The following is a 14,472-nucleotide window of genomic DNA, read 5'->3' as shown; positions in this document are numbered from 1 at the left end:
CTAAGGAGACTTCTGTTATTCTGTCTAAGGACTGAGTTCAGTATTCACCATTTGAACACTGCTGGTGTTGGTCTCTGTTGGGTGTTGACTGGAGCCAGGATGCCATAAAATAGCAGCAAGGTGGTGATGGATTTGAAAGCATGTGCCTTCTGGTTTTGGTGTCACTTGTGATTTTCCTGGTCTTGTTTACATACCTGAGGATGAGGTTGTTGCAGTCTGCTATGATGTGCCATTGACTGCAGGATCACAGTGTGCCAGGAATCATTTCCTTGTATAAGACTTGCACTAATTCAGTCAATCAGCCAGTCCATCTTGTACTTGCATAAGCAGTGATGTATAGTCATATTCCCCATGTGCTGAGAGGTAATTAATGTATTTTTCTGTCCTATGAGAGATATCACAGTCTTAGCAGATCACATCCTAGTTCATGAAAATGCGTTGATAAACTCCTTAAGCCTCTTCTCCAGTCCTTTTTTGTAGCTGCAGATTCAGAATACCTTTCTATTTCAATCTTCTTGGGGCTTGATCTGTTTGTTCAGTGCAGTAGGACAAACGGCTCCACATTGGATGCATTGTCTTCCCTTCACAAAAGAGATCTTTGATTCCCTCTCCTGTGTTCCATTTAATTCTGCCCCCCTTTCATGAATTTGAAATAAGGTAAACAGAAGTTATTCTTATTGTCCATGGTGGATTAGAAATTATGCCATTTTAGGCTCTTGAGTTCTTGATACAGTTAAACGTCCTTGTTCAGGCCAAGGAATTTCACCCATGAATTAAGTGAATGCCAGTTCTTTATCAGATCCTGGCTGTTGCTGCAGAGCTTCTAAACCCACTGGGTCTCTCAACTCTGGTGTCAGAAATAAATGAGGCTGCGAGAATGCCTTCTACCTGATAGATGTTGTCTGCCAAAGTGGAAGAGATTATCTGTTTGAGCAAAACAGTGTCATGTAACACACTACTCAGCATCTCAGAACCCTTTAAAATGTTTGCCTCCATTAGTCCATAGCCAACATGCTCATCCACTATTTTTACCTGGTTTGACCTGAGGAGTGGGATCTCATCCCAGCAGCAATTTATCAAGTATTCTTTGAAAAATCTCAACATTCCATACTGTCTGAACTTTGTTATTGGAAGATGTTCCCACCCCATTTGGCAGCATTCATGATCTTTTCTTTGAAAATGCATTTCCTCTTCAGCATCACCACTCCTCGTTTCCTATTGCAGCTTTAACCCCTTATGTTATAATGAATTATTTCTCATCTTTCACAAAAATGACATTCCTTTGCATTCAACCTACTTTTCCATTCTAAAAGCTGTTACACTTACTGTTAAATCAGTCTGTTCATTTCTGTGTTTCTTTGCAAGGTCAGAAATTGGATGAAAATGGTCCTTCACACCTTGATTGTGCACAGTTTGGTCAGGATTTGCCTGAGGCATGTTCACATATTCAGGAAGACAGAACTGGGAGGGAAGAATCAACAGCTTCCAATTAAATCATTTGCACTCCGATTTCTAATAGCTTTATCTTTTGTCTTCGGACTCCACAGGAGTTGTTTCCAGTGTTTTTCAGTAATGTCTGCAGTAGGAAAACATGTGCCTCATTCACTTGGTCCTTTTGTTTACCTTTTTACACTTTCTTCAAGCATTATTGCTTGAACCATGGCTTCAGTAGTTGGACCTACTCAGAGGTGGGTATATCTGATGTTGTCAGTTTTCATTGTATCAGCGGCATATGGGCTTGGTTCTGAGCACCTGAACTGACATGGCCGTTACTACAGCTCGCAGAAGCTAAAAACTCGAGCCTAACTCTTACCCACAATGCTCCTCTCCCAATTACCTCAGATCTCTATTGTTGTTTTCCTTGACAGTCACGTTCGCCATTGCTCTCGTGATGTGTTTTTTGATATAAATATATTATTTTAAACACTTTCCTATTTTATTATAGCTGATCTACTATAACTCTACCTACTTCACTTCTAAGGGTTTGAACTTGTGATCTTTATTTTCTTCCTTTCTGTACACCTCAGTGTAATCCAACCTATAATTGTTGATAGTTTCATCCTTCTTTCCCCTACTGTTTAAAAAAAAAAATCTCTTTATTGATATTAGTAGTGAGTGTTCCTGTTTGTTTGGACTTTCTACCTGTGTGCTTGTGTGTGGAGCATATAGCTGGACTGTTTACTCCACTTTCAATCAAAATTATGGCTGGCAAACCTAAAATTCCTTCTGGCTTAAAAAGATGCCAGAAATGCGGACACAAATTTCCTGTGTCTGATACTCATTGTGTGTTTATTGCCTGGGCCCTGTTCACCTTCAGGAAGAATGCGCCACATGTCATGGTTTCAGTCACAGGATGCTAGTGGAAAGAAAAACTAAAGTTATATTGAAGGGTATGATGCCATCAGTCTTCGGTGAGGCTATATCTGACTCCGAAAAGGCCAAGAACAAGACAGATGTGTCTTCCCTTTCTTCCTCTTCGTCCTCCACTAAAACATTGGAGAAGTCAAAAAAGAGAAGTATGTTGGTGCCTTCTACTCCCTTAGCACAGTCTTTAAAAAGACCAAGGTCTTCGGTTCCCTTAGAATCCATGGAACCAATTGACTCTATAACCAAAACTTTGGTATCAAAGGGACCTATGGAACTGAGACTGTCAGATCAAGTTTAAGTCTTCAGCACATAAGATGTCAGTGCAGGAAACATCCTGAATCTTCCACACCAAAATTATCAGTGAGGTCATCTCCCGCATTGCCAACTACCTCAGCACCAAGTGAGCATTTTGAGGAGCCATCCATTATGATTCTCCCAAGAAACTCATGTTCTCCCTCCTCTTCTTCTTTTGGGTTTTCCCGGTTAGGGGTCGCCACAGCGGATAACCTGTCCGCTCATGATTGACAGTAGAGTTTTACAGTGTCAAGTTGCCAGCCCGGCACCCAACCTTCTACGGAAGGTACACACATGCATGCACTCACGCCTAGGGCCAATTTAGAGTATCCAATCCACCTACAGCATGCCTTTGGGATGTGGGAGGAAACCGGAGCACCTGGAAGAAACCCACGCAACCACAGGGAGGACATGCAGACTCCGCACAGAAGGCACCCCAGTCGAGGATCGAACTGGAGAACCTCTTGCTGTGAGGCAGCAACGCTAACCCCTGCACTACCGTGGAACCTCATATTCTCTCTCTATTGACCCCTTTCCAGGAAGGTTGCCTTTGTCCTTTCTGGAAAGGTCAAAATCATTCTCCATCCTTTCTACCCATTCCACCAAAAGCTTAACTGAAGGTGATATGGCAGGAGAGGCTGATGAATAAGATACTTTGGACAAGAGGATTGTCAGGTATCTTTGGATCCAGCCCCTACGGGTGGAGGAGCTGAGCCTTCTTTTACCCATCCTTTTTTACCTCCTCTGACTTAATCTGAAGCCTTAGAGTTTTCAGCTCCAAGGCAGCCTATGCCAACTGCATCGGTCCCAGAGATTCCCTATCTTTGAAACTTGTTTTTGCTTGGAGGTCTTCAGTCCAATCGGATCCGGACACCTCTTGGAGCCATATCTTTCCTGTCGGGCTCCTAGAAGTGAGAGTTCACTCCTATTTTTTTTGTAGTCTTCTTTGCACCTTGGAGCATTGGCTCAGATCAGCTCTGGCTTTGGGAGCGGTCTCTTAGAAACGGGGAGTGACCGCGATTCCAATGCAGTCTTTCTTTGTTCTGGGCTCCCTTCCCTATTCAGAGGGGCCAGCTTTCAAGGTGATGGAGAGAGCCCTGACTGCCACAGTTAAACAGTCGGCCCCTTCCACTTGGGAACAAATATCCCTTTCCTCCTCATGCCCAGATATTCAACCTGCACTCCCACTGGGTCAGTGGGTGCCGAGACATGAGGAATCCAAGATACCAGTTCTTTTGTCTTCTGATACCTCCCTAGATCACTCTACTGAGGAGGTCTCTAAGAAGAGAAAGCGTAAGAGGAAATGCTTGGATTTCTCAGAAGAGTCAATCACTGAAAATACTGACTTTGATGAAGAGGAGGGATCCCCAAGGTCACCCCCGATGATGTCTCCTTTAAAGACATCCTGGAAATATTAAAACAGAGAGGTTATTGGAAGTCCCAAAATCACTCTTCAGAGGAGTAAGTGTACCTGCAGGCTTTCGGCACTCGACCATCTACCTCTTGGGTGACTCCAGCTGCTGATGAGCTCATTCATTTGATCTCTCAGCAGGAGTGGAAGGCCCCTGATACTATTGAACCCATCCCCAGGAGACCTGACAAAATTCTGTCTGCACCTGAAGATGAACAGTTTTGGGCCAAAGGGTTAGCTGTTGATGCCATGGTCATGGGGGCATCTGCAAAGAAGGAACTGGCCGAGGAGAGTTCCTCTTTCCATCCACCCAACAGTCTTGGGTGATGGATAGATTTAGAAAGCAGGTCTGTGCATACTTGACTTTTACCTTAAGGTCTTTTGAATTTTTTGGCATATTTTACCAGACTATAAAGGGATCCAGTCAAGGAGTTATTGGATACCCTGGCAAGAACCATTTCTGCTGAGGTCCAAGAAAAGGTTGCTTCCCAGTTGGCTACTATGGAGTCTGTATATAATTCATCCATGTGGCGCATTGCTCATGCAACCGAAGGGACGACCAGAGTGGTGAGTTCAGGCGTTAACATTAGGAGAGACACCTGTATGAGCCTATGCGACTTTGCAGATCCATTTAAGTATTCACTCATCAATGCACCCTTTGACAGATCATCCCTGTTTGGCCCAAAAGTTAAAGAAGCGTTATCCAGCTGTGAGAAAAATGGAAAGACCCTTTCTGCTGTGGGCATATGTTTTTCCGCTCCTCAATGATCCTTTTCCAGGAATCAAAAAGATAGTGAGAAAATGTGGTTTAAAATGTCCAAGGGCTTTTTCAGCACACGCGTGGAGTTAGTTCCCTCCAGGAGCACAGGGGGTGGGACTTTAATGGAAGAACTTTGCTTGTCTGGCAGAGGTGATCCACAGAACCAGGGATTCAGGGATTCTTTCTCTGGTAAACCCTTCCATTGCTCTTGAAAGGAGGCCCTGTTGTCTTTCTCTGGAGGCAGTCGGGGGACACTTATCCCTGCACCAAAACATCTGTCTACAAATAACATTGAGTACTTGGGTGCACAGGATCATATCCAGAGGCTATACAATTCTCTCTTCTCCTCCTCCTCCCATTTGCAAGAAAATCCCAGATGTTCCACCCAGTCTGAGGGAACAAGCAGTTCTAGAAATCCAAAAACTGCTAGAAAAAAATAGTCATCCAAGAAGTCCCACCAGAACAGATAGTCTGGAATTTACTCAAGATTCTTTTTAGTGCCAGAAAAGACAGGGAACTGGAGACAAATTTTGGATCCAAGTGTACTGAACAAATCAATTTGCCAAACCAAACTCCAGATGGTCATGGTACAGTCCATTTTTCGTTTTTTGGAAAAGGATGATTGGATGTGCTCAATAGATCTTCAGGATGCGTATTGCCATATAAAAATGGAAAAGCAATCCAGAAGTTTTCTCTGCTTCTGGCTGTGAGACTGTCACTATCAGTTCAGAGTTCTGCCCTTTGGTCTCACCACAGCCCCCCCAGGGTGTTCACTAAAAGTATGGCAGTAGTAGTAGCTCACTTGAGACTGCAGGGATTCAGAGTGTTTCTGTATCTAGACAACTGGCTCATTACCGCTACAACCAGGCATCATTTAATAGAAGCAAGAAACCATGCATTTCACATTTGTTCTCATCTGGGAATAACTGTAAATTATGAAAAATCTAAATTGACCCCCCATGTCAGAATTTAGAGTTTATAGAAATGCTTCTAAGTACTCAAAAATCCATAATCTCTCTTCCCCCTGTGAAATTACAGAAAGTCAGAGTTCAGGTCCAGAAAATAATCAGCAGGAAAGTAACTGCTCATCTACTGCTACAAGCATTAGGCTCCATGACAGCAATGATAACTCTAGTTCGCTTAGCAAGATATCACATGAGAATACTGCAATGGCTGCTAACATCTCAGTGGTCAGTGTTACACCATGCTATGTCAGACTTGATTTTGATCATCAGTCTTTGCAGAAAAGATTTAGCTTGATGGCTACATTCCAAAGACATTCTTCTAGGCCGTCCCTTTGTCCCATCACAACCCAAAGCCATAGAGACCACGGATGCCTCCCAGAAGGGGTGTTGGGTCATTATCTGGGCAAGACTGTTCAAGGCACTTGTTCCCCCACAGAGGCCAACTTCTATATCAGTGTAATGGAACTAAGGGCAGTACTTTTACTGTTGCAAGCCTTTCAAACTGCTCTTCCTTTAGGAACAATTGCATTCCAAACAGACAATATGTCAGTAGTTTGGTACATCCACAAACAGGGAGGAATGAAATCTTACCCCTTGTGTTGAAGCTCTGTGCGTGGCATTGGGCAATCTCTCCCAACCACTTTCTATTAGCAATGCATATTCTGGGAAGTTCCAATGCGATAGCAGACTAAACTGAGCAGATGTATTCTCCTGTCATAAGTGGTCTCTCAATCCAACCATGATGGAAAGTATTTTCCGTCCGTGGGGCCAATCTTGCTGTGACCTTTTTGCCTCGCCTGTAAACAAGTGCAGCGACTACTTTGCCCTGACCCCCCCCCCCCAGGGGAATCACTGAGAGATGCTCTTCTACACCCTTGATCCTCCAGACTGCTGTATGCCTTTCATCCTGACTCCTGTAATTCTGAAATTCCTACAGAACGCAATCAGGCTGAAGAGCAAAGTAATCCTCATTCCACCTTATTGGCCTTGACAAATATGGTTCCCTTTCTTTGGCCGTATCTGATACAACCGCCTTGGATTCATCCAAACATTGTGAACCTGAAGCTGACAGCTTGGTTTCTTCAATTCCATTAATAGCCAGGCTACTTTCACTTTCTTCCCCAGTAAGTCATATTCTCATGGCCTCTCATAAGCCAGCTACCCATAAACTCTATGCTATTAAATGAGGTTTACCCTTTGGGCTCGTAACAAAAATATTGATCCATTTTCAATACCCCTTGATAAAATCCTAGATTTTTAGCTTCACTTTTTAAGGCAGGTGCTTCCCAGTCTACCACAAAAATTCAATTAGCAGCTATTTCTAATTTCCTTAATAGTTTTGAAGTATCTTCCTCAGCTTCTCATAAGCTCTGCAAAACCTTCTTAAAAGGAAATGCTTTTGCTAAACCCCCTTACAAAGATCCTACCCCACCTTCGAATCTAAACTTAGTGTTGCAAACCATTGTTCAACCTCCCTTTGAACCATCAGCTGAATGTGATCTAAAGTTTTTATCCTGGAAAACTATATTTTTAGTGCAATAACTACTGCCAGAAGGATTTCAGAAATACAAGCCTTATGTATACCTCCTTACCTGATTATCCATAAAGCTAGAGTTTCACTGAGAACTAATCCTTCCTTTTTGCCTAAGGTAGTGTGAGAGAAAAATATCACTCAGACTATTAATTTATCATTTTTTCCCCAATTTTTGCTAATAAAGGTGAATACTGCTTACATTTATTAGATGTTAACAGGCAACTACGTTTCTATCTTAAAACTAAGAATTTAAGAAAATCTGGCCAATTTGTCATTTTCATCTACAAGACTTGGCCAACCAGTGAGCAAAGTGACAATAGCCAGATGGCTCAAAGAATGTATTTTTTTATCTATAATAAAACAAAAATTAAATTGCCTAAGCCTGTTAAGGCACATTCTACAAACTATGGCTGCTACTTCAATTTTTCAATCTAGAGCTTCTTTGGCTGATATTTGTGCAGCAGCAACTTGGGCTTCTCCTCATACCGTTATTACTCATAACAGGCTGGATTTGGTCTCCAGCGGAGAGTGTCATTTGATTCAATGCTGCTCATAAATATTTTGAGCCCTCCCAAGGTCTAAGGTAGCTAGGGATTGTCCCATATGTCGAGGATAAAATGAAAATTGACATCCGATAAAGAAGTTATGTCCTCACCATAATGTTCCATGTGTGTTGTCCATTTTAATTTATCCTCAGCTCCCCCTCCCTTCTTCTTCCTGCCCTTGAAGTTTTTGGTGAAACGGGTAATGGACATATGTCACTAGTGATGATATTATATGGTTCAAGATATGGGCTGTACGAAGGTTTTGGGTTTTTCACTGTCTTTCTGCAAACTAAATCTGAGGTAATTGGGAGAGGAGCATTGTGAGTAAGGGTTAGACTCTAGAGTTTTTAGCTTTCATGAGCTGTAGCAACGGCTGACTCTGTTCCAATATTCCGCACTGATCCCATATGTCGAGGATAAATGAAAATGGACAACGCAGATGGAACGTTATGGTGATTACATAACTTTTCAGTTCTCAGTGTTTTCAGCTTTTCGTATAATTTCTACTTCCCTGTTTCTTAATGCTTGGATTCATCCCAGGCATAAGCCCATAAAGGGAGAGTTCCATAGTTTAAATTGAGCAGGGTATGTTCTTTACATATCAGTTTACCTATGAGGGAGACCTTCATTTTGTTTGATTACAGATATGCCCCCCTCCACTATGTTTTAGCAGCCTTCAGTCTGGCAGCAGCTCTGGACTTCGCAGAAAATCAGTAAGCTGAGCTGTTTACTGATCTGTCATTCATGTCAGATCTTTGTTTTGATTTTCAGGAAACAGATTAATTCATTGTTTTGGGGGCACAGTGTTAGGCTTGGGAAAGGATAGTGATGCTGTTTTAGTATGAAGCGTTGTCAAGGAGGGCTATTTAAATGCACAAACCCCTGAACAAGGGAGTTTTCTGAGGAAATAAATGCAGAATTAGAATCAAACTGAGGATGACCCCAGTCATCGGCTTATTGAGGGGTTCTCTCATCTCATTATATAAGGTAAGAACACAGCCGTTTATGGTGAGTTGTCAGACTTTCCCATCAAATGGTATTACTGTTCTGTGAGATATACACTGGTGGTTGTAATGAAATGAACACTTCCTGCCATTTATATCTGTGTATACATGTATGTATATATGTGTGTGTGTGTGTGTGTGTGTGTGTGTGTGTGTGTAGATATATATATATATATAATTTTTTTTTGACTCACACACTCTTTTTTAAGTTATTTCCCTTTGATGTTTCTAACTTATTTCCTTTTCTTCTCAGGTAAAATTTTCTGTTTTCTGGGAGTATATGAAGGCTATTGGTCTCTGTCTGTCCTTTTTGAGTATCATCCTCTTTTTAATGAACCATGCAGCTTCCCTGTCTTCTAATTACTGGCTAAGTCTGTGGACAGATGATCCCATTGTTAATGGAACTCAGCAGCACACAGAACTACGCCTTGGAGTATACGGAGCACTAGGATTGTCACAGGGTAAGATAGATTTGCTGCAAATTTAGGGCCTGTAACTGCATTGCAGGCTGTTGGGGTTGACAAATTCAGTGTTCTGATTGTAACTCGTATGTAACCTGTTGAGATTTTGTCTGTTAGATCTGTTCGATTGATGTGTAATGAAGATAATTACTCGTACTAAGTTTACTTATTGTTTCAGTGGACTGAAGTCTGATGCACAGTGTTTTCACAACTACTCACATAGTTTATATTTCATAGGAGTCCAAACAGGAAACTCCACTCCCTGCAAGCACTCCTCTTCCTTGAGAATGTAGACATCTGTGCTGTTACCAAGACTTGGATTAAAGCCACAGAAGGTATCCCAGCAGTGCCTTCAACACATTCAGACCAGGTACAGCACAGGTAGGGTCTAAAGGTGGAGGAGTCTGAATTTAAATCGGACATTAACACATCTCAAGGCTGGTCAAACAATATGACACACTTGAGCTTCCTGTACAAACTGCCATAAGTAAAGTCTTATACCATATCCTTGCTAGTTATAGATCCTCTTCATTGATCCTTTAGGCCAATACTACTTACTAGAATGTACTAGAGATACTCCCCATTCAACCCAAAACAGTATTATGGGTGATTTTAACCACCCCACCAATAACTGGGACTCGTACATGACCTCAAACCTGCAAGTCCAGGAATTCCTGGACTTTACCACAAGCAACCATGAACAGTTAGTCTGCACGTCCACCAGGTGTGCAAATATCGTTGACCCTGTCCTCACAAACCTGGGAAAATATGTAGTCTCCATAGTGTAAAGTCCTCATTGATCAGGTCAAACCACAAAGCTGTCTCTTTCAAAAAAAATATTAATCACAGCACCTCAGCTAACCTCAGAACATTTAAAAACTATTCCAAAGCTAAATACCTCCTACTAAGCAACATTCTAGAAAAATTCCAAGCTCCCAAATCTTGAACACATCTGCCTATGTAGAATTGTTCACAGAAATTCTCTACAGTCATGTAAAAAGCAGCTGTTCCTACCCAAAACAACTATAGGATAACCTCCAAAAACAAGCCACTCTGGTGGAACTCGGTATAAGTAGGTTGTATAACAAAACAAAGAAAATCCTGTCTAAAAACAGTAAGGGACTTATTCAGGAAGATAAAAGCTCCCTCAACAATCTGAACAAGCAACTCAGGATACTAATCAAGTCTGTTCACAGCTTTAAATGCAGCATCCAACAATGTGTCAAACTAATGGTGAATGCAGCCACCTGTAACAGCCATAGGATATGGCAAATCTGCTGGCCAGTAACTACCCCCCTGTCAGCCCCAGTCTCACCCAGGAGATACCCTCCACCATTTTTCATTAACTGTGACTAAGGTACAAGTCCTCACTGCACTGTCTAAGGCCAGAAACACTGCTTCGATAGGCTGTGACAATATCCCAGGATGACTCCTGAATAGCATGAAACGTGGTCTGTCAGGCCCTCTAGAATCTCTGTTCAACCGTAACCTTTCAGACAGGATTTGTGCCAAACAAATGGAGGACTGCAGAGGTTATCCCTCTACACAAGGGGGGGGGGGGTTCCACGGACCCAAGAACTGTTGAGTAGTCTATTATGCAAGGTCATGGAAAGAAATACGGATCTGATGAATAGTAACATAGAAACCTACAGAAATTGGATCATACACATTTTTGTTTTGTCAAAGGCAGGTCATGCTTAACCTGGTAAACTTCAAGAGGGTCACTATGGATTAGGGCAAAACTATGCACACTACTTACCTTGACTTGGCCAAGGTGTTAGACACAGTATCTCGCTCAAACAGTGTAGATAAACTTACAAAATTAGGCATAAACACATATGTCATCCAATGGGATAGTCAACTGGCTCACTAATAGGACATAAGAAGTTAGGACAGAATAATCCGCCTCCGCAAAGAGGCCAGTCACTAGTGATGTCCCACAGGGATCAGTGCTAGGGTATCTCCTTTTTGTTATGTATTTCTCTAAATTTAATGCTAATGTCAAGGTCCTCTGGCGGACCAAGTTTGCAGATGACTGCATGCTATGCATGGCCACTGAATCCCCCAAAGGCGCAGCTAACCCTTCAAGAGGACCCAACACAAACCGACAATTGATGCCAGGGCCATGGACTAAAACGTAGTGGGGAAAAATGTATAATTCTCTTTAGAAAGACAACCATATTGATAATACACTCGTAAAAGTAGACCTAGTGGTCATGGATTTGGGAGTCCATGTTGACAGTAAGCTGACTTTTTTTGCCACCATGTGTCTCCCATGGTGAGAAAAATCATTCTGCATTGCATACCTTATAAGTAAGGGTATGGCATCCAGGTCCAAGGAGGCCATTGTTCTCCTGTACTCCGCTCTCATTGGTCCAGTCATCAAGTACAAAGCACCCTTCAGCATGTATCTTAGCGGGTACTTGCAACAGCTAGATACAACACAGAGGTTCCTCACAAAAATAATACAGGAAGTAACAGCAAGACCTATGGAGACCATCTCAAAGTGCTATCCCTGTACTTGGTCTCCTGCAGACTGCTGCTTGGTGAACTATGCTTAGCCTGTAAGGCATCCTAAGATCCCACACTGCTGATGCACATCTGCAAAACAAATAGAATCAGAAATACACAGTCGAAGGACCTGAACCTAGTCTGTGACATAAGCAGGACATGTTGGAGGAACAGGTGTGTGTCTCAAACAATATCCTTTCTTTGGAATAGGCTTTCCATCCATGTGAAGTAAAGCTCATTTCTGGGTAAAAAACAAATGCTGCTAGGTAAAGCACCTTCAGTATGACAAAGTACAAGCAAAAACGAAAATATCTGAAGAGTGCACCATGCGCTGTATGTTCAAAAATGACCCAAAAACTCCATAAAAGACAATAAAATCCAAAAATTTAATGTAACTAAAAACAAGAAAACGGACTGCAGTTAGGTAAGCGCTTTCACGTTTGTTACAATGCTTCATCAGACATCAACAGGCAATCAAAGACATCAGCATTTAAATAGTAACAGCAACAATGACATCACTACCTGTTCAGGTGAAACAAATCAATATGAATGAGAATATTTGAAAATAGTTAAAAATACATACATTAATTAATAATTTCTCAACACTAACTAATGTTGATTCAATATTACATCTAAAATGTACAAGTCATGTATATTATATTGTTAATAAATGTTGTAAACATAATAAAGGCTAATGCCTTAAAGGTCTACTGGCCAAATATGGCTTAAGTGTGATTCTGTCATTAAGCCCATATCTATGGGCTTGTAGTTTTAGAATCCACTTTCCTTCTTTTTCTTCAGTAGATATCCTGATGTTGCCCAACCTATCCGTCCTCATGACTAATTCTAAAACCTTAAACTTAAAAGTATTTGAGGGTCCATGTGCAATAACGTGTTGCGCTAAAGCATTAGTAGTGTTACTCCTATCAACTGCATATATATGCTCTCTTATGCCACTCGCATAACACCTCGCATTGCATATAGGAATATGCTATCTCTCAGATGCAACACCTCGCATTGCATATAGGAATATGCTATCTATCAATAGGTTATTATGTTATGATAGCAATTTCAAAGGGCTTAGACAGTCTGATAGATGTGGCACCTTCCCCTGCCGCTCTTGCAACCAATGCAAATACATAGACAGCTCCAATAGTTTCACCCATCCAGTAACGAGACGCAGCTATGTGTTTAAACACTATGCTGATTGTAAATCTGTCAATGCTGTTTACATAGCAGAATGCCAACAGTGCAAGCAATTTTATGTAGGCAAGACAAATAGAAGCTTACGAGAGCGCATAAGAGAGCATATATATGCAGTTGATAGGAGTAACACTACTAATGCTTTAGCGCAACACGTTATTGCACATGGACCCTCACATACTTTTAAGTTTAAGGTTTTAGAATTAGTCATGAGGACGGATAGGTTGGGTAACATCAGGATATCTACTGAAGAAAAAGAAGGAAAGTGGATTCTAAAACTACAAGCCCATAGATATGGGCTTAATGACAGAATCACACTTAAGCCATATTTGGCCAGTAGACCTTTAAGGCATTAGCCTTTATTATGTTTACAACATTTATTAACAATATAATATACATGACTTGTACATTTTAGATGTAATATTGAATCAACATTAGTTAGTGTTGAGAAATTATTAATTAATGTATGTATTTTTAACTATTTTCAAATATTCTCATTCATATTGATTTGTTTCACCTGAACAGGTAGTGATGTCATTGTTGCTGTTACTATTTAAATGCTGATGTCTTTGACTGCCTGTTGATGTCTGATGAAGCGTTGTAACAAACGTGAAAGCGCTTACCTAACTGCAGACCGTTTTCTTGTTTTTAGCTACATTAAATTTTTGGATTTTATCGTCTGTTTTATGGAGTTTTTGGGTCATTTTTGAACATACAGCGCATGGTGCACTCTTCAGATATTTTCGTTAAAGCTCATTTCTAACCATTTTCAAACATAACATGGACCAATGTATGAGAAGCTGCAAATTTTCCTCTGATTTAGCACCTATGTCCCTAACGGACAGGGGCAGCCTATGAAAGCTTGATATGTACAAGCCGTTATCAGAACTATAAAATTCCTTTAGGTATTGACACAGCAGTGTTTTGATAAATTTGGGGGCTCAACTTAAAATGGTTGTTAAGCTGATTGCCTAGTAACCACCTGTGAACCTATAGGAATATTTGTAAGTATTTATTCAGAGTTGCAATAAGTATTTTTTTCAGAGTGCCTTTCTTTGAAATGTGTGTTAGGAGCAGACTGACTGATTCAGTAGCTGAGTAGGATCCTAAAATTATACTGCCTGAAAACAGTGCTGAAAAAATCATTAGATTATATTTGGACTCTACAAATCATTGCAGAGCTTTTCCCCAGCCCCCACGTGGAGTTATTGACAAATTCATGCAAGCTGTCCATTGGGATTTGCCCTTTTCCTTGTTGGAAATCTACCCTATTTTATGTAGATGTACTGCCAATAAAATACTAATAAAATACTGTAGTATGCAGTTGTGTTCAGAGGAGAGTTTCACCTGCTTTATTATGTTGTAAGGATTCAGGAAGTTTGTGCATCAAACATTTTTGGAAGTATCACTTTGTCTT

The 14,472-nt window shown here is 41.1% G+C and overlaps 1 protein-coding gene across 2 annotated transcripts in view; it reads left to right on the top strand.

Moving 5' to 3' along the window:
* Positions 1 to 14,472, top strand: part of ABCC1 (ATP binding cassette subfamily C member 1) — a 1,301,041-nt gene that overhangs the window by 907,961 nt on the left and 378,608 nt on the right. For both annotated transcript variants that reach the window (XM_044089159.1, XM_044089158.1), the window contains exon 22: positions 9,134 to 9,341. In XM_044089159.1, the coding sequence (XP_043945094.1) occupies positions 9,134 to 9,341 (208 nt within the window). The remainder of the gene's footprint in view (positions 1 to 9,133; positions 9,342 to 14,472) is intronic.

The sequence above is a fragment of the Protopterus annectens genome, chromosome 12.part0, assembly GCF_019279795.1.
Source record: "Protopterus annectens isolate FY-2018-M chromosome 12.part0, PAN1.0, whole genome shotgun sequence".
Classification (NCBI taxonomy): Eukaryota; Metazoa; Chordata; order Ceratodontiformes; family Protopteridae; genus Protopterus; species Protopterus annectens.
Note: the sequence above shows the minus strand (reverse complement) of the source record. Positions and strands in the feature narration are given on the sequence as shown.